This window comes from Amblyraja radiata, chromosome 5 (genome assembly GCF_010909765.2).
Source record: "Amblyraja radiata isolate CabotCenter1 chromosome 5, sAmbRad1.1.pri, whole genome shotgun sequence".
NCBI lineage: Eukaryota > Metazoa > Chordata > Chondrichthyes > Rajiformes > Rajidae > Amblyraja > Amblyraja radiata.
The window spans coordinates 60,704,379-60,725,930 of NC_045960.1; the positions used below are offsets into that span (position 1 = coordinate 60,704,379).

Here is a 21,552-nt window from a genome sequence, read left to right on the forward strand (position 1 = left end):
TGAATGAGATTAATCAAAACCTGAAATTTAAAAAAAATGAGTACCTTCCTTAACCAAAGTTTTCCTTTCTCCAGTGCATTGACTCAGGCTAATTTATTGTGCTATCTATCTTGCAGCATTGGTTATCCTTCTCCTGGGAATTTGACCATGAGGAACTGCAGACTTTCAGCTTCAGGGGCCCTACAACTAACTATTCCAAATGCCCACACATAGGCACTTTCCAGAGGAGAATAATGTGGCATGATTTTCAGGGGCATGGAGTGCTACTGTCACAATTTAAGATTTGTCACTTTAGCATTGACCTGCCATTAAACCTGTGTCTCTCCTGGCTTGTACACCCGATTTCTCCATAAACCTCACAGTAGCTCCACAGTGGAGTTATTGGGACATTTATATTAAGATGCTAAACATTCCATTATAGAACAAGGAATTTACCGAGATTGCAATATCATGTGATGACTGGCAAGTTTTAAATGATCATCCTAGCATTTAAGAAGATGCTTTCTCTGGTAGAGGTCATTTATTTGGTAATTCGCAAGTATAATGGCATCAAATGAGTGGCACAGTTGTGTAGCTGGTGGTGCTGCTGCCTCACAGTGCCAGACACCCAGGTTTGATCCTAACTGTGTGGAGTATGCACATTCTCCCTATGATCACGTGGGTTTCCTCTGTGTGCTCCGGTTTCCTCCCACATCCCAAAGAAGTATGGGTTTGTGGGTTAGTTGGCCTCTGTAAAATTGCCCATAAAGTGGATGCAACAGTGGGATAACTGAACTAGTGTGAACGGGTGGACTCAGTGGGCTGGGCTGAAGAGCCTGTTTCTTTGCTGTATCTTTCAATCAATTCAATCAATCAACAAAGGACTCATTTTCACCATCCGTGTGAACTCAGCATGTGCTGATGCTATTTTAAGATCAAAATGATGACAAAGAAAAGCCTCCATACTAACCAGAATAATTACTGATGAGGTAAAAGTGGTGAACTAACTGCATGCACCAATTGAGATGGCCAGAAATGCCTGAGAAAGGAATAAATATTTTATCCCTTTACCTGCTGGGAGATAATCTGAACATGGAGAGGCTATGATTCATTGATATAATTTCAACGTTCTGGTCTCAAACCACAGTAAGATGTTCGAGTATGAGTGTTCCCGCATTTAATGAGACATCACAGAGATTTGATTGAAATATTTTTATATAATGAAATAATTAGACAGGTTTAATGTTGTTTCTGAAGCTAAGGAGTCCAGAATGGATATGTGTTAAATAGACATTAAGCAAGTTTAGATGTCAGTAGGGTTTTTTTTTACAGTTAACAACCTTTGGAAAAAGTTGCCGGCGATTGCAGAAAGCATGGCTTTGCTGCAAGCATTCGGGAAAGAACAGGATAAGTTCCTGAGAGTGGCCAACAAGTCCACATGGAGAAGTTGTGAGGCTCACTTCGCATCATGCATCTAGTTGGTGTGATTTCCTGAAACGTGTTTGATTGCCTTGAAAGTCGCAGGTTGTTTTCTGAATTGACCAGACGTATTTTGGCGCTCAGAAGGGTTTAGTTAGTTTAGTTGGCCTGAATGACTGTGAAGAGAGAATGGAAATGATGGTGTACAGAAGTTATATTCTGTTTACAAAGAATAGATTTTGTTGTCCGGCTGGTGTTGTCCTTGACATTCTTTTGGTTTCATAAGTTTCCAGTTTTAATAGAGGTAGAGAAAAGGACTGAAGCAGTATGCACAGAAGCTCACTCTATAGATTATGCCAATTTACAAGCCATGAGAGTCATCTGTTATGGCAGATGTGTCCACTTTGTGAATATAATCATCACACTCCATTTGTATCTCATCTCTTGTTTCAAACAGCTGCAGAAGCTCTATGTAATATTACCTGGGGGACTGACATGTGGGAACACATCCATTGAGCAGTTGACATACATTAATTTTAAGGAGAATTAAGGAATGACACGCATTTATAAAACCCCTTTAACACTCAAAAGTATTCCAAATATCTTCACAAGGATGTAGTAAAAGAAAATGAGCATCAAAGCAGGAAAGACTAAACCTTCCTGTGGCACTAAACAGCATTTCGCCCCAGTGCTGCATTTCATTCAATAGTCTCAATTATCAATTCATTAAGAATCTGGGCTCATTTCTGATTCTTTCTTCGGTAGTCATACCTACTCTTCCTTTTCTTCGAGTTCCACAATATCTTGATGGTTATCTAAGCTGCTGGTACTACCTAGTTAATGTTGCAATTGCAATTCTCAACAGCAGAAGTTAATGCTTCCCCTCCTGTGCTTTTCTATAACCAGACTGAATGGCAGGCAGACTTGAGGGCCTGCTGGCCTAATCTTGCTCTTATTTTCTTGTATGGCCTCATTAGCATTTATCCTTTTGTCATTACCAACTAGAAAAGGAATCTGGTCCATTTTGGTGCTTTTGCTGTGGGACACTGAGAACTAATGACTTTAAGGTTATCCCATATGTGTTTTCGTTACCATCCCCACTCTTCATTTCCTTCACGTGCCACTCTATCTTGATGGTTTTCCCAGCTATTCCAACCTACACACCTACTTAGTTCATCCCCCAGAATTTAAAATTATGCAATTATCATTTGCAATTCCAATATCATTACGCAACATGGGAGTTATTTTTAGCCAAAGAGATTTGAATGAACTATCTCAGTTATTTGCAGAATTGCTGGAGTAGGTGTGTGGCAGAATATTTGAGTCACGAACAGCAATGTGATTCAATGAAATGGATTAATAAAATGCAGGTCCAAAATAATGGGCTGGAATAATCAGAGTTTAATTTCTATCAACCAATTGCTTTAAGAAAAGCAGGCATTTTCTTCCAGTCTGTAACATCCCAAGAATTATTAATTTGGCCATTTGAATCGTCAAGGTGTCATTTCCATAAACAGACCTACAGAGTAGAGTCTATGGAAGAGTCTATATTTGACTTATTTTTATTAACTGATTCATAAGCTTCCCGAAGCTTTCACATTGCATTTACTTCCTCAGTATTTACTTGATATTTGCTGATCCCATATGTAAATTGAATTTCCCGTGGGCTGTACCCCTGAGCCATCGAGTGTCAGTTATACTTTCTACAACAGAACCTCTGACTACTTCGGAGCATATTTGCTACTGTTACAGTATTGTCCACTAATGGCAGCAAAACACAAGTAGTCCCCTTGATATTCCGACAAATGTAGAATGTAGGCTGCATTATCTGTTGTTTGAACATCTATTAGTTCAGGTGGAGTGCCTGTGAATTGTGGGTCCAAATACTCTGAAACTCAAGGCTGAATTTTTCCCTTTACTCTGCTGAGGAGATAGCACACGCCGTTGACTCTTCCACTTTCCTTGTACTCTGTATATTCATTAGCAGCACAAGCTAATCCCCCTGGTGAGAATCCCAGAGGCCTGTGCGTGTTTCCTCTCTGATGTCGTGGAAGTCTCCAGTTTGCTACTTCCATCAGGGATTTTCTCAGGTAGACTCAGACAGCTGGTGCAACATTTGGAGTTTCATCCTATGACAGTGAATAAAAGGATTCAGAGGTTCATTGCGTAAGGAATTCTTATATTGCGAAATACAATAGTTCATTATAACATATGCAGTTAATGAACTTCTCAAACATACTCGGTGTGAAGGGTAATTTACGTAGCTCTTAATGTTGGAGGATAAATAGTGTTATTTCTAATGATGCTCATTGTTTAAAATAGGAAGTGGATGGGATGTTACCTTGCTTACTTACTCCTTTCAGTTCTCTGAACATTTCCAGACACTGTTTACTGATTCTCGCAGTGTCTGAAAATTCCCTCACGGTTGTCCCAGATTTCCTCCCTTGGGCACAAAACAACATCTCTCTCCTTGGATGCATTTCATTCAAGAGCCTCCATGATCACTTAATTAACAACCTGTGTTCATTTCTAATTTGTTTTTTTGGTTACCATCCCCACTCTTCATTTCCTTCATGTGCCACACTATCTTGATGGTTTCCCCAGCAATTCCAACTATACACTGCTACTTAATTCATCCAACAGAATTTTAAATTATGCAATTATCATTTGCAATTCCAATATCATAATACAACATGGGAGTTATTTTTAACCAAATAAATTTGAATGAACTATCTCAGTTATTTGCAGAATTGCTGGAGTAGGTGTGTGGCAGAATTTATGAGTCACGAACAGCAATGTGATTTAATGAAATGGATTAATAAAATGCTGGTCCAAAATAACGGGCTGGAATAATCACAGTTTAATTTCTATCAACCAATTGCTTTAAGAAAAGCAGGCATTTTCTTCCAGTCTGTAACATTCCATGAATTAATAGTAATTTGGCCATTTGGATCGTCTAGGTTCATTTCCACAAACAGACATGCAGACTAGAGTCTATGGAGGTAACTAATTCATAAGCTTCCCGAAGCTTTCACATTGTATTTACTTCCTCAGTATTTACTTGATATTTGTTTCCACTATTCCAACTGAGCGTTCCATTACAAGGCTCACCTTTAGACTGATCTTCTCAATAAATTTAGAAACATTCTTCAGATTTGCTTGCCTCGCTGTCTACCATACCACATACCTCAATAAGGCAGGTCTTCTAAGGCAGGAAGGCCTCCAGCACCACCATTTGAAGTAATATATTGATCTTTCTATTTCATAAGCCCCATCTTTAAGTGTTAGCTTCTTCCTATTATTCAGTAGTATGAGTATTCAGCAATTCAGTACACAATTATTGGAGGACATAGTTTTGTCAGAGGTGGAAAGTTTAAAGAAAATGTGTGGGGCACGTTGTTTTACAAAGAGAATGGTGGGTGCCTGGAACACACTTGCCAGGGAGGGTGGTAAGAGCTGATCGTAGTAATGGGCCTGTACCTGTGCATTACATTGAAATTGCAAAATTTGAAAGAACAATAGATTGACAGAGAAATATGAGTAACAATGGACTTCTGATTCATTTTCTACAAAATTACTTTGGAAATCAAATTTATGCTTGACACACATTCTGTAAAATATGTCAACATGCTATGGCGAAGCAGACTTCATGATTAATTAAATTATTCGTTTGTAATTGAATTTATGAATGGTAAATGACCAGATCCCTTTATCCATTTTCTAAAACAATTTATTGTTTCCTTGCAGAAAGGGGCGTTTGCTTGTCTACTTTGTCACTTTGGATACTTTTTATTTACATAGAAGCAACATTCAGGTTCAAGGATTTGAGAAATTACAACGCCTATCTTTGCCGGCCATTTGCAGCCCATTGGTAAGTCAGAGAATACAGCAAGTGTTGGACTTTATGAGATGGTGCAAATGTAACCGGATATATGAAGATGACAACTAAATATGCTATTTGTCTTATGATTTCATGCTATTGTGTTGCTGGTGTTTCAGAGATTTCAAAAATTGTCCTCAGAGATTTCTCCACTAAGTATCAATGTCGGTACATATTAGATGATGGAACTCAAAATGGATTCAAGGCTTATCTGAGCATTTTGTGTGCAGCAATTGCTATTGTGTGATTCAATGAATTACCATTGTCCACATTTTCGAGTTGCAGATTAAGAATTCAGAAACTCTGTTCCCTAATACAGTGGTGCAGCTGAAACTCTGTTCCCTAATACAGTGGTGCAGCTGAAACTCTGTTCCCTAATACAGTGGTGCAGCTGGGAAAACTGCTGCCTCACAACTTCAGAAACCCATATTCCATTCAGACCTCTGGTGCTGTCTCTATAGACTTTGCACGATCTCCCTGAACTATGTGGGTTTCTTCCACATGTTCCAGGTTTCTCCTACATCCCAAAGATAGTGTGGGTTAGTAGGTTAACAGACCACAGCAATGTTGTAATCTGCCCTCCTAATGTGCAGGCTAATGCTGCATGTTAGGAGGGGAGCTGACAAGAATGAGGGGAGAATACAATGGGATTGGTGTAAATGGGTGCATGATGGTTGGCATGGACTAAATGGACCAAGGGGTTTATTTCCATGCTGTATAACAGTATGACTCAAGGTGTTGAAACCAAACATCCAGAAAAATAATTATTTATAATGAAAAGCCATTGGTTAAAATTGGGAATTTAAAATGGAGCAATAATCACAGCACTTTCATCCAACCACAAAGAAAAGTGCTGGAATCACTCAGCTGGGTCAAGCAGCATCTCTGGAGATCATGGATAGGTGATGTTTCCAGTCGAGATATGCTTGAGACTCAAGACTTTGTGTCTTTTTTTCTAAACAAGTATCTGCAGTTCCTTGCATTCATAAAAAATGGCCTCCTCTGATAATGGGAGTTAAAACTGTTGCGATCAGTGTCTTCACTCACATTCCATCCCTACTTAAGCCCCTGTCGCACTGTACGAGGTAATTCACTAGTTTTCCCGAGTTTTCCCCTGATTCGAACTCGGAGAATGTCCGTAGCGGGTCCGTAGGAGTTCGTGGATCCACGAGTAAAAAAATACTCGTGATGAAAAAAAAGGTTACTTTTTATACCTACCGTTAGCATTACGAGCTGCTACGAGGCATCCACGAACTCCTACGGACCCGCTACAGACATTCTCCGATTTCGAATCAGGGGAAAACTCGGGAGAACTTGTGAATTACCTCGTACAGTGGGACAGGGGCTTAAGCAGCCATGCTCCATCTATGCTCAACATGCAGCCCAAACTCAATGCCCTAAATGACAGCAATGCAATCTTCCTGCAGAACTCAGCCAGCAGGTTCAGGAGTAAATGTAGATAGTGCAGCAATAAACCGCTGGCATATCATGCAGGTTTAGTCCCACTCAATTGGGCAGGATCTGCCCCACTGCTCTAGTGGCCCAAAGCATCAACAGAAATCGGCAGCCACAATATCTGAAATCCCCTTCATCTTACAAGTTTGACTATTTTAATTTATAAAATGACTGGGATTTCACAGATGGCTTTTGAAATTGTTTTTTTTTTAAATCAATTGTTCAAAACAAATGAGCCATGACTCCTGCAGGGTAATTTTCATTATTAGTCCTTATCTAGTAATTCCAACTGAATATTAGCTTTACCAAGTAAATTATTTAAATACATGTACAATTTGAGCTACATTAAACTCATGATTTCTTTCTACAACTTTTCAATGTTTATTATTTTAGTTTAGATTTTACTAGACCTAGTGGGCCACATTGGGCCCCTGTCACGCAGGAGGCCTGGTCCTCCAATGCAACGCGTTCCCCCAACGCAATATTTGACCACGCACCCATAGCCTCCACGGTAGATCTGGTTCCCCAACTCAACCTGTTCCCCAATGCAATATTCCACCACTCACCTGTTCTCCCAACACAAACCGTTCCCCCAAGGCAATATTCCACCACTCACCCATAGCCCCCAACTGCACAGGGTCTGCTCATTTTGCCTTTTCACCCTCCCTCATTTTAAACTTTTAAAAAAATTCAGTGTACTGTGCCTTTAAGAAAAATGCGTTTGCACCTGAAAGAGCCAGCAGGACTCAGTGTACTTTGATAGCAACAATGTTGCGAGCAGGGCTACAATCCCATTGTGATGTCATAGCCTTGGAAATGTTTCTCAAATTGGGGTTTTGTAAATCTAAAAATGTCAATAACTTGTACAATATAACATCACTTGGAATGAAACGTCACACAAAACAACCACAGGACAATTGTGATTAAGGCGGTGCAAAAATGTTGGCGCTATTGTGTACCGTTTTGGTGTATTTCCAGGAACACATACGGATAGATAGATAGATAGATAGATAGATAGATAGATGGATAGATAGATAGATAGATAGATAGATAGATAGATAGATAGATAGATAGATAGATAGATAGATAGATAGATAGATAGATAGATAGATAGATAGCAGACAGAGTAAATAGGATGGTACACTGACAGTAGATCATGATGAAATAAATAAACCTTTTCAGGAATTTTATACCTCCCTATACCAATCAGAATTTCCTATGGATTCCACTATAATGCATGAGTTTTTAAAGAAGCTGAACTTGCCAAATTTACCACATAATAAGTCTCTGTTGTTAGATGAACCCATCACGGAGGAAGAAATACAGAAAGCAATCCTTTCAGTGAATTCTGGTAAAGCTCCCGGTTCAGATGGGTATACAGTGGATTTTTTAAAGTATTTTTCAAGTTTACTGTCCCCCTGGCTATGCAAGGTTTTTAAAGAAGCCTTTTTAATGAATATATTACCACAATACTTTTATGAAGCATCTATCTCTTTAATTCGTAAAAAAGATCACTGTATGTCACTGTTAAATGTAGATTCCAAAATTCTTTCAAAAATATTAGCTATGAGATTGGAAAATATTTAACCGCAAATAATTTCTGAAGAACAGACAGGTTTTTATTTAAAATCGATATTCATACTTTAACGTTAGGAGATTAATGAATATTGTATATACGGCGTCAAATAAAACTCCAGAATGTGTCATTTCACATGATGCTGAGAAGGCATTTGATAGTGTAGTATGGGAATACTTATTCAATAGGTTCTGGAGTGTGGTGGCGCCTAATGGCAGTGGCTCGACTACAGTCCGTCTGTCTTTAAAAACTTTTTTTGTCTCATTAAATGTATGTTTTTGATTCTGGTTTTTATTATTTTTTAGCTGTGTATATGTGGGGGGGAGGAGAGGGGGGAGAAAGGGGGGGAGAGAGGGGGGAAAGGGTGGAAGAATGGGGATGGAGGTGGAGAGGGGTAGGGGAAGAGAGGGGGAAGAGTGGGGAGGGAGCGGATGGGGAGGGGGGAGAGAGGTGCAGAGGAGGAGAGGGGGAGTGGGTGGAGAGAGAGGGGGGAAGAGATTGGAGAGGAGGGGGTGAGGGGAGAGGAAGGGTGGGAGGAGGGGGGAGAGTAAGGGGGGAGAGTAAGGGGGGAGAGTAAGGGGGGAGATGAAGGGGAGAGGAAGGGGGAGAGGGAGCGTGAGGGCTGGAGAGGGAGCGGATGGGGAGAGGGAGTGGGGAGAATTTGAGGGGGGGGGTGCGCATCGTCAGAGGCGAGGGCTGGTTATTGAACGCAATAATCTGTCCACTGTGCTGGGGAGAGAGAGAGAAAGGGAGAGGGAGAACAGGGCCGGCCGATGGGGAGAAAGGGGGGGGGGGGGAGAAGGGAGGGAGGAGAACTCTACGCTTCAGAAGGCGAGTACGGGGAGGGTTGGAGCGGGGGGGGAGGGGGCCGAGTGAGGGCGGAGTGGGGGTGGAGTGGGGGAGAGGAGGGGGAGAGGAAGGAGAGGATGGGGGAGAGAGGTGAAGGGTGGGGGGGGTTGAAGCGGGCGTGCATGAGTCGAGCCGCAGGCTGTGAATGCTCATTCTCTGCAAAGGTCCTATAGCTGCTTAGCCGCTATGGGATCTTTGGTTATTTCTGCGCAATTTGAACAACGGGGAGGGTTGCAGCGGGGAGGGAGGGCGGAGTGGGGGCGGAGTGTGGGCGGAGTGGGGGAGAGGAGGAGGAGAGGAAGGAGAGGATGAGGGAGAGAGGTGAAGGGGGGGGGGGGTTGGAGCAGGCGTGCTGTGAAAAATGGCGGCGTCTTTGAGGCAGAGGCAGGCATCGGCAGCCGTTATGGTCGCTGGCCAGCAGGAGGCGACAAAATGAGTGAGTGGGGGGGGGGGGGGGGAGAATTTTATTAAAAAATGGGTACATAAAAAGAAAAAATGTTTTGAAGAGTGCAAAATTGGATGTAAAAGTGAATGATCTAGCGACATGGAAAAAATGACAGAGTTTAATGACGGAGTGCTGGCGTAGCAGGGAATTAAAGGCCGAATGTGGCACCCACAAACACACCCAGCCAGAAATCTGTGGATCACATGCACTTTTATCACAATGCGATGTAAGTCTAACATTGCTTCTGCCAGAACTGCTAACACTAGGGTACAGGATTGCCAAATTACTAAGATGTTTACTAAGATGCTGACCTCCACTCAGTTCGCACTAACCAACCTGATCTCCCGGTGGCTCAGCACTTCAACTCCCCCTCACATTCCGAATCCGACCTTTCTGTCCTGGGCCTTCTCCATTGCCAGAGTGAGGCCGAGCACAAATTGGAGGAACAGCACCTCATATTTCCCCTGGGTAGTCATACTCCAGCATTGACCATTGAATGCTGCCTCACCCGCTGAGTTTCTCCAGCATTCTTGTCTACCTTCGATTTTTCCAGAATCTGCAGTTCTTTCTTAAACCACTCACTTTTATATTGAAAAAGTCTCAAATAACAAATATGGTAGAAGCGTATAAACATACACGCGTTGTTTGTGGGGAAAATGCTAACGATAGGGAAGTGCTTTTACTTCATGAAGGGTAGGAAAGATTGTGATTCACGCCTGATTCACAGCACATCTCTTGCTTTGAACTACACTTGTTCTGTATTTGGGGGATGGTGTACTAGAGATACAGGACACAGGTATATGGGGATAATTTAATGATTTTGAAGCCACAGGCATTAAGGCTAACTTAAATAGAATAGAATAGAATAGAATAGAATAGAATAGAATATATTTTAATGGTCACATACACCTAGGTGTAGTGAAATGCTTCTTGCCATGCAGCACATAAAGAAAGAATACAGACATAACATTAATAAGAGATTTAAACATAAAGAACATCCCCCCACAATGGTTCCCATTATGAGGGAAGGCACAATGTCCAGTCCCCATCCCCAGTTCACCCATAGTCGGGCCTATTAAGGCCTCCACAGTTGCCTCCACGGAGACCCGATGTTCCAGGCCGTTCTCGCCGGGTGATGGTGCTCCGGCGTCGGGAGAATCCTCACAGCGGCTTGGGACACCTGGAACGGCCGCTTCCGTACTGGAGGCCGAGGCTTCCAAAGCCAACAAGGCCGCGCCGGATGGAGCTCCACTACTGGCGATCTCATCTAGAGATCCCAGGCTCCCGATGTTAAAGTCAACGCCACCGCCCGCAGCTGGCCGCTCCACAGACCCGCAGCTCCGCAATGTTTTTTTATCAGCGGTCCCAGCATACAGCGCTCCAGCGCGGTGACCCGGGCAAGGCATCGCCCGCTCCGCGATAGCGCTCCAGCGCTGTGCCGCTGCCGAAGCCGTGGTTCTGGGCGGTCCCCGACAGGAAACGCTGCTCCAGGCCCGCTGGTAGGCCGCGAGGACGGGTCGAAACTGCAGCCCGGAGAAAAGCCGCCTCTCCGACCAGGTAGGGACCCTGAAAGATAGTTTCCCCCTTCCCCCCCCCACCCCCCACATAAAAAAGTCTAGACTTCCAGAACAAAAACACTTTAACTAACTGAAATGAGTCAGCATTAGGGAAATTCAGCATATCATTACCTCTGCGTTGGATTTTGTTAGTGATATTTGACGTGTTTGCGAATCCGGTGAATGTCACTGGTGGAAAGGGGCTGCATTACCACATCTTGTTGTCAATATTATCATATAAGGCCATGTTTAGTCTCTTTTCTTAAGTAACATTTTTATTTCTTTTTTTTTAAGCATAGGATATCCAATGGTGTGTTTAGGATTCAAATTTAAAAGTTACATTTACCACAAAATTAAATTAAGGAAACAAAAAGAAGTTCAAAAACAGAACGAGTTTTTCATGCATCTTCTTCAGCAAGCCTTACCCTCAACAGAACAGCAACAAACAAGCCAGGAGCAGACATTGGACAAAGGTATTGGAAATTATTCCCCATTTCCCAATGTAGCTTTTCTTTGAAACAATGATTAATGCAAAAGTACATTTTACATGGAGGATGCATATTGAGATACCAGAAGGTAGTTATCCAATATTTGAATGGAATCCGTTAAGAGTTCTTATATAGACACAAAATCCTGGAGTAACTCAATGGGCCAGGCAACATCTCTGGAGGGATGGAATGGGTGACGTTTTGGGTCAAGACCCTTCTTCAGACTGATGTCTGGGGAGTGGGCGGGAGTGGGCGGTACAGTCCGAGACAGTAAGACTGGGCGGAGAACTGGGAAGGGGAAGGGGAAGGAAAGGGAAAGAAAGGGCTACTTGAAGTTAGCGAAGTTAATGTTCATACCGCTGGGGTGTTAGCTACCCAAGCAAAATATGATGTGCTGTTCCTCCAAGTTCTATATGTCTTTAATCCACAAGCTATTAAAAATCCTTATGAACCAGCTGCTACAAGTGTCAGATCGTGGATTCTGTCCTTTCATATTTTTGTTAGCTCATGAACAAATGTGGAAGGGGGTCAGAGAGTTGAGAGAGTCAGATGAAGTGAGGGACAAATTTCAGAAGAGATCGACAATAAGATTTTAGCACATTGGGTATTTTTTAGGATTTCTGGCCAGCTGAGTTCTGAAAGTATATTGGTCATTCAGATTCTACTATTTAATAAAATCGAGACTCTTCCAATTGTAATCCCAATTCTGGATTCCCATCTGCTTGTTGTCACTTTTGCTTATCAAGGACCGATATACCTTTGTCTTAAAAATAATCCAGGAGACTGTTTTGAAGAAGAAAATGTCAAAGACTAATGGCTCTGTGAAAGAAAATAAATTCACTTCATCAAGGGTATAAATGGACAACTAAGTTTAAAACAATGTTACCTTATTTCTACCTCAAATTGCGGCCCATTAATCTAGTATATCTTTCAACTGTTTCAATGTATTAAAATCCTTCCTTAAATAATGAAACCAGGACAGCACAGTACTCCAGATGTGGCCACACTAATGCCATGTTTAACTAAACTGTTACCTCCCCCTTTTGCATTCAATTCCCTTAGCAATATAAAATAAGCCTCACTGAAAATTAGAAAACTTCAGATGCTCGAAATGCCAAATAAAATTGTTTTTCTTACAATCTTGTTCTTATAAAATGTTTATTTTATTTGTTTTAGTATTTAAAGGGCTTTCACTATGGTCTCAGTACCAGCATGAAAATAGAGCCATTGTCATTGGGAAGAAGTACAGTTTAGCCTTACCGGAAATGGACTTTAAAGAAAGAGCTAAAGAGAAGGAGGTCATAAAGCAAACTCTTGCAACCAATAATTGTTTACAAGGAACTGACTCTCGGATGAGTGAAGCAGAAAGTGTGGAAAACCACTTTGTCAAAACAATGGATTATGAGCCACTTGAAAGCGCTGAAAACCTACCCCATGATGACTTGTGTGCCGAAACCACAAAAGTCTGCAAGCACAAATCGCCAAAGGCACACGGTGCATCAAATGGTAATGTGACTTTTGCCAAGGTGGAGAAGAAGCAAAAATGCTCAAGCAAAAGCAGCAACACACGCAGAGGGATCTTGGAGAATGGCTCTCTAAATCATCAGAACAGCAAGCCAGAGGCCATGCTACGGTAAGAGATCCTCAGGTTGGCCGAACCAAAGTGTAGAAGTATACTTGGTTAAATGTTAGTAAGGTACAATGGTTAAATAAAGTTGAATGACAAGACATTAGGTTCAGGGTCTGATTCAGTCATTATAAACAGAACAATCTGTTAACATGTACAACTATACGTTTAACACCATTATCATACATATCTTCATTGTAGAACACTTATGCTTTCTGAAAATGCATGAATTAAAACAAAAATCACTTGATACTAAACCAAATTAAAGTGTGACATATGTAAGTATCGAAAAAGCTAGATGAATAGTTAGGTTCATTGAAAGCTCAAAAAAAATCCTATTGTAATGTTAATGCATACCATAATTACTTTTGGGCCAGAGACATTAAAATGTATAAAAAGAGTAAAACAAAAACACCCGCTCTAATCAAGCAGTGATGCTGTACAGATCAAAAGGTCACGGATGCCAACTATGTTCTGTGTGCTGAAGCAAAGCAAGAATTTCATTGTCCTATCAGGGACACATGACAATAAACTCACTTGAACACTTGAACACTTGAGCTAACACAAAGTTTCCACCAGTTTGTCCTGTTTATGCCGCCTTGCAATACACAAACCTAAGGTTGCCTGTTATACTCACCACAATTTCCAGTAACTTGCCTCTATCTTTGCCAGCAAAGGTACAACAAGAGATAGAGGAGCTGGAGGGAAAGGTTTAGTGACTAATTAAGTTTGTTGATAGTTGAGTGATTTTTCTGTCTTGTATTGATCAATGAATGGTGAATTATGCATTTGCTACCAATAGGATTTGATAATATCTTTACCCACTCTGATAAATCTGATGAGGTATTTAGATTTCTTGCGGCTTCAGGTGTTTGGGCCTTGACCCCTCTCATTTATCTCAAATGTGTGTTTGGAGACCTTCCTTGCCTTCTGTGGGTAGACAACCATTATCCTCCACTTCTATCTAGGCCCCATTGCACTGTTGCCTCCATGTGGTTGGAGGGCTTCCTGACCCCCTGTGGAAGACAAGCTTTCTCCTCTACTTCTACCAAGGCCCCCAGAACTCCCCCTTTTGGTCAAAAGCAGAGATGGTGGAGGAACTCAGCCAGTAAAGCAGCTTTTGTGGAAAGTCGGGTCAGTGACCATTCCTCATTGCTGTTTTTGTTTCAGATTCCAGCATCTGTAGTTTTGGTCTTGTTTGCCAGCATGCTACCAAAGGGTGCGGCAGGCGGTGATTGAAGACTTTCATCCCCAATCACAGAGAGAACCACAAAGGTACCTGAGGTGCAGGCTGGTGAGAACCAACTCGGAGTAGTTTGAGGTGGTGCCAGCTACTTAAGTACAACGGGCAAAACTGGATAGGAATCTGGGATTTATGAACAGAGGCGTAAATACAAGAGCAAGGAAGTAATGATGAACATTTATAAAACATAGATTTGCTATTTCCTACTGTTGAGACATTGTCTACACAAGCAGCAAAGCACAAGCAATCCCCTTGATATTCCCACAAATGAAGAGTGTAGACTGCATTTATTTGTTGGTTGAATGTCCTTCAATTTAAGTGAGTGCATGGTGAATTGTGGGTTCAAATACTCTGAAACTCAAGGAGCATTTAGAATTATGAAAGGTGTTGAGAGGATGGATGGAGAGACACTTAAGGAATTGCAGATGGTAGAATCTTGAGCAAAACACAATGTGCTGGAGAAACTCAGCTGGTCAGGCAGCATCTGTAGAAGGAATGGACAGATGACGTTTCGGGTCGGGCTCTTCTTCTAATTCAACCTGAAGATAGAACCAAACCAAAACACCAATCTGTCCATAGATAGAGAGAATCTGCGGCCATTGGTAGAGGAGTCAAGACTGAGGGAATATAGAATGAAGATAATTGGCAAAGGAACCAAAGGTTATACAATAATGTTTTGTGTAGGAAAGAACTGCAGATACTGGTTTAAATCGAAGGTAGATACAAAATGCTGAAGTAACTCAACGGGACAGGCAGCATCTCTGGAAAGAAGGAATGGGTGACGTTTTAGATCAAGACCCTTTATCACCCATTCATCCTCTACAGAGATGCTGCCTGTCCAGCATTTTGTGTCTACCTACAATAATTCTTTAGCAGCCCATGATTGTAGACTGAATCAAGGAGTTATATAGGTCAGAAACAGGACCTTCGATCACAATGTCTGAATAATATAATGTCTGCAGCCTTCCATGCCTTGATGATTTGGTGCAGGGGCACAAATTCAGATCTTTGGAACATTGGGATCTCTACTGGGGCAGAAGTGACTTGCACAAGAGGGACAGGTTGCACTTGAACAGCAGGGGCACCAATAGCACCTAGAGCTACTTGGGAGGGTTTAAACTTAATTGGCAGGGGAAAGTGAGTGGGTGCTGGAGTGGGACAGGTTTGAGGCTGAAAGTTGATGCATGACACTAGGAGTAATTAAGAGATTACTATCTTTGTGGTCCTGTATTTTAACCCTCTGCCTAACTCTAATATTCACTCGGAGGTAGACACAAAATGCTCAAGTAACTCAGAGGGACAGGCAGCATCTCTGGAGAGAAGGAATGGATGACGTTTCGGGACGTTACTGTGCCGGCCGTCTTTTACCTTCCTGTTCATCGCAATTTCAGACAGCGCTCCCCCGCTTTCCCTGGCCCCCGCCTTTGCGATGTGTGTGTGTTTGTATGTGTGTGTGTGTTGACGGTCGATCCAGCTTGCGCTTTCATCGCTGACGGTCGATCCAGCTCCAGGTTTTTCAGGCGAGTGCCCTCGAGCTTGAAGGTCAAAGACAGTCGCTGAAAAGTTGCGTTAGTGGGACAGGTCCTTAACTGTTTAACAAAAAACTGCAGATGCTGGAAAAATCGAAGGTAGACAAAAATGCTGGAGAAACTCTGCAGGTGAGGCAGCATCTATGGAGCAAAGAAATAGGCGACGTTTCGGGTCGAGACCCTTCTTCAGATTGAAACGTCACCTATTCCTTCGCTCACCCGTTGAGTTTACCCGGCATTTTTGTCTACCTCATTATAACTACTCTCTCTGAAGCTGCCATCCTCCCAGACAATCCTGAGGCCATCTATCTGCAGCTTCACATGGTCAGCAGGAGCTACATTTGGACATGATTCCCACAGGTGAAGTCCTCAAGGTTTATGTCCTCTGATTTCAAACATCCTGCAGGAGGAGCATACCAGTGCCCTAACTGTGGCCCAAATGGTACACACAGATTATATTATTTGTTTGACTGCAATTTCCCACCTGCTATTTTGCTATTCTATGTCCTAACCTCTGTCAAATTAGTCTATACCATTCCCCAACAGCATAAGCAAACATCTCTATAACAATATTGGTCCTCCTTCAATTTCAAGTGCAACCTGTCCTGTTTGTACAAGTCCTTTTCCTAGAAAAGGTCAGAATATCTAAAGTATCTCAAACACTCATTTCTGCAACCTCTCTTTAGTCTTGCATTCATTTGACTTATCCTCCTATTTCTATAGAATGTGGCACAGGTAAAAATCCAGGGATCACTAGCTTGGAATTCCTGCTTTTTAAATGTATACTTACAGGAACTCTCTCAATCCACTTGGTAGTGCCTGATCCCTTTTTCTACTATGTTATTAATACCATCTGGAAGGCACTGTCAGAAGACAATTTCAACAGTAGTCTTCCAAATGAAGTTGGATAGATATCAGAAAGGAAAAAACATCCAGGGCAGATAGATAAGGGGAAAGGGATTAAATAAATTATTCTTACACAACGTGTAAGATGAACCAAAAGGACTCAGTTGTAACTATTCTGTAATTCTGTAAATCAAAATAACATCATATTTGCTTTCAGTATTTCTGCATTGCTGCAATTCTCGTTGAAATGCTGGAAAATCCCAGCAGAATGAAGCTCTGTCGCTGGACTCCATGTGGAATCCAGCAGCTGAGCATCTTGCAGATACCCTGCCACTACTGCCCAGTAGGTTGAGGTTTCTACATTGGACTATACATGTCCTGAAGACCTGGACTTCCGGGTGTTGAAAAAAATTCCATGTAGAACCCTTAGCGTTTACCAGCGAAATCTGGGCCACTGCATTCAAATTAAAAGTATAAATAGCATGTCTGTTGCTCTCAAATTATAAGTGGGTCATCTTTATTTTTTTGTTTCCCTTTTTTTCAAGCTTTTAGTTATAAATAAAATTAAAATTTTAAAAGATGCTACTTTGTTACATTGTTACGAGTAAATCATACTTTCTAATTTACTTACAATTATTCAATGAAGAGTTCTTTAACATGAAATGAAAATTATATTATGCAGAACTATTTGTAACTGAGCAACATGTTAGAACAATCACTCTCATCTACATGGGACTGCAATCTTTAAGATATATTTGTAAAATATTGCTTATCTGAGGTATTTATTTTAAAAAGCCACAGTTTAAACTCATAATTCAGACTTTTGACACTGGCGGTCAGTATGGCACTTTCCAGGTCATCTAACGGAATACAGCATTGATATAACCAGAGCTCATTCCTCCTCAATCTTAAATTCATCTAGTTTTGGTTTTGTGTTTTATTTTATTATTAACAATGGCTACTATGTAGTGTTAATAAGGTGATATGAGTTCAAAGCTCGGAAATTTATCTTCAAATAAATAAATCTGAAATAAAAAGCTAGTATCAATGTAACAACTGAGTGGTTGTTAAAAACCCATTGCATCAGTAGTGTCCTTCAGGATGGAAATGTGCTACCTGTACCTTGTGTGTTCTATATGCAACTTCAAGATCACAGTAATGTGGTTATAGAAACATAGAAACATAGAAAATAGGTGCAGGAGGAGGCAATTCAGCACTTCAAGCCAGCACCGCCATTCATTGTGATCATGGCTGATCGTCCCCTATCAATAACCCGTGCCTGCCTTCTCCCCATAGCCATTGACTCCACTAGCCCCTAGAGCTCTATCTAACTCTCATCTCATACATCTCATACATGCCATCCCAGTTAAGGGGCAATTGTGGATGGATAACCAATGACAATCTCCTCACTAGTAAGGTCTACATTCCATTAATAAATTAGTACTATTGTTAAATGTTTCTTGAGTTTGTTATATACGTGTAGCATTCAATTGGCTAAGGATCCTGAATCTCTTTTAACTTTATTCAAAGCTATTTTGGGGACATTCACGGAGCGTGGGGGCAGTCCTATTTGTCTTTCCATCCATGCCACTTTCTCATCTGCACTACTTTCATCTAACATTGTTCTCGCACATTTTCTGCAGGAGATTGTCAATGGTTGGTGAAGATCCTGTTAGTACCAGGGAATTGGAAATGATCAAGTTGGCAGAAGGCATCTGATGTGTTACTGGGGACCACCCAAAAATGTTTGTACCTTCAACAAGGTGCACATCAGGGGACTGACGTTATACAGATGATTTCCCCCTACTAGCACTGTTTGGATAACTGCAGGTCGCCCATATGAAATTCATCAAATTCTCTACCAAAATATCTAGGATTTGGAATAAAAATGTGCTCATGTAATTTATCTGAAAAATGTAAATAAATAACATTTTTTTTGTCCAACTTGCATTTCTCGACACGTGCAGATGATGCAGTTTCTTTTTATGGAAAATTCTGATAAGACCATTTTTTTGGATCGCAACTCTACTCCTCTGTAACGTGGGGTCCCCTCTACTTCACAGTGCAGCACCAACAATGCTCAAACAATGACCACCCAGAACAAGTAGTCTCCTTGATCAACATCCCACCAGTGCCCTAAACATTTACTGTCACCACTGTTGTTCTCTGGGATGGTGTGTGTCTCATTTACAAGGCATACTGCAACAATTTATCAAGGCTTCCACAACAGCGCCCCCCTATATTGTACCACCTAGAACACGACATACATGGGAAAACAATCATCTTCAAATTTCCTCTGTGGCACATACCATCCTGACTAGGAAATATATTGCCATTCTTTCATTGTTACTGGGTCTAAGTCTGACAGTGTACTCAACATCACTGTGGGAGTACCTTCACTAGAAGGACTGTAGCGGCTCCAGAAGGTGGCTCACTACCATATTGTCAAGAGCAACAGGGGATGGGCAAAATGAATAAATAAAAAAATCTCCTGACCCAACCAGGATGACTTATCATCTACATACAAGTAGGTAAGGTTTGGAATTTCCTGGTCTTAGGATGTACCTATCTATACCAAAAACATCATCGATCCTCTCTGTTTTTGTTAAGATGATTAAATGAGCTGACACTGATTTTGGCAAATTAGATGTGACCAGAAAACACACATAATAACTAAAACAATGGATTTAGCTCCATATTCATTGGGATGCAACCAGATGATATTGACAAAAGTGAAGCACTGGCAAGTGTTAATGTGTGCTTTCCACTTCTGGAGCTCTGATTAAAGTTTCTCTTTGTAATATGGACCATTCAAAACGCCATTTATCAAAGTTATATTCCAAATAGTCTCATAGAATCTAATTATCTATTATTAACATTGAACCCATTAAGTCATTTTTAATGCATATCATCAACAACCACATTTTAATTCAAATTTGTTTGATATTACAACCCAGAGAAAAAAATAATCAGGATTACTTATTACAGGATTACTGATTACAGGATTACTGATTAAAAATACTGAATTCTAGACATCTAACCTGGGAAAGGCTGAATGGTTCTGTGACTGAAAATTACAGATGGGCTAAAGGTGAGACTTTGGTTTGGATCTGGTATGATCAGAGCAAGGTCTCTGTGTCACTGACAAGAACAAAACATTTCATGATGTCATAGTTTACTATCAGGGGATGTATTAAATACTAGCAAAACCTTTATTCACCTTTTATGACATCAAGATTTGCAACACTTTGCTCATAACAAAATACTGATGAAGTTTAGTCGCTGTTGTAATGAGGATAACATATCAGCCCAGTGCAAACACAGCAAGCGCCGACAAGCTCCAGTGAAATATTATTCTACTTCAGGCATTTATTTGAGAAGTGGTTTGTGCCCAGAACCCAGGGAAAACGTTGACACTTTGTTTCATGCAGCACTATCAATCCTTGACATTTATTTAAAAGAGTAAACAGGCCTTTGATATAGGACATGGGATATAGAACAGTGCAGCACCGGACCAAGCTCACTGTTGCTGCTCTTCACTCACTCCAATGTTGCTTGACCCGCTGAGCTCCTCCAGCTGATTGTTTGTTGCACCGTTGGTGGTCGAAGCCCTGTCTGCTCTCTCTAAGTGAATGATCCAACAGCACTATTTGGATAATAACAATATTTATCCCTCAATCAGCCTCACTAAAATGGCTTATCTTGTCAATGTAACATTGCTCTTTGTGGGAGCATGTTGTGTGAAAACGTCTTCTCCATCAATACAGTGACCATATATCATAAATACCTCCTGGGCTGCATGGTATTTATGACAATATGGTGTTGTGAGAAGTGCAATATAAATATATGTCTTTATTTGAAAATCTGTCACAAGCTTGTTGTCAGAAGATATATGGGTTACAGTTTCAAGCTTTCCCCAGTTATCATTTAAGTTGAAATGTGGTCTCCACACCTCACCCAACATGAGAGTGAAGAAAATCAGACAAGTTTCATTCTCCATTGGGAAAAATGCTGAGAAAGTTGCTGTAATATTAAGACGGGAATGCTGACCCACCCCACCCTGGCCATGCTCTCATTTCACTCCTACTATCGGGAAGAAGGTATAGGAGTCTGAAAACCATGACTACCAGGTTCAAGAATAACTTCTTCCCAACAACCATCAGGCTTTGAACGTTACAGAACGCTAGCCTAAACTATGAACTTTTATGGACCGTCTTTGTTTGCACAAAGGACTTCGGGGCTTTGCACTGGCATTGTGGTTATTAATTTATGGAGTTTTTATGTTTATTATAATATTTATCTATATGTATTGCATTTCCAGGACTGTTATTCTGCTGCAAATACGAATTTCAATGTTCATTTGTTAGTACATATGACAATTAAATACTTCTGATTCTCTCTTGATTCTCGAATGTTATCTCTCCATCTTTTTACAAAGTCAGGAAATCTAACCTATTTTTTTGTTTGACTAGACTGGAAAATGATATAAAGAAACTGAAGGCAGACCTACAAGCCTCTCGGCAATGTGAGCAGGAACTCCGCAATCAGATTAATGTACTTACCAATAGCAAACAAAAAGTACGGTCTGAGCTGGTTCAGCTTCGACAAGAAAATGAGCTCCTGCAGACCAGGTAGGGATGGGTACGGTGCACGGAACAAA

The 21,552-nt window shown here is 41.2% G+C and overlaps 1 protein-coding gene across 2 annotated transcripts in view; it reads left to right on the top strand.

Moving 5' to 3' along the window:
* The window catches only part of LOC116973362 (macoilin-like), a 97,102-nt gene that overhangs the window by 65,911 nt on the left and 9,639 nt on the right, over positions 1 to 21,552 (top strand). For both annotated transcript variants that reach the window (XM_033021346.1, XM_033021344.1), the window contains exons 5-8: positions 5,146 to 5,269; positions 11,454 to 11,632; positions 12,824 to 13,280; positions 21,365 to 21,523. In XM_033021346.1, coding sequence (XP_032877237.1) covers positions 5,146 to 5,269; positions 11,454 to 11,632; positions 12,824 to 13,280; positions 21,365 to 21,523 — 919 coding nt within the window. The remainder of the gene's footprint in view (positions 1 to 5,145; positions 5,270 to 11,453; positions 11,633 to 12,823; positions 13,281 to 21,364; positions 21,524 to 21,552) is intronic.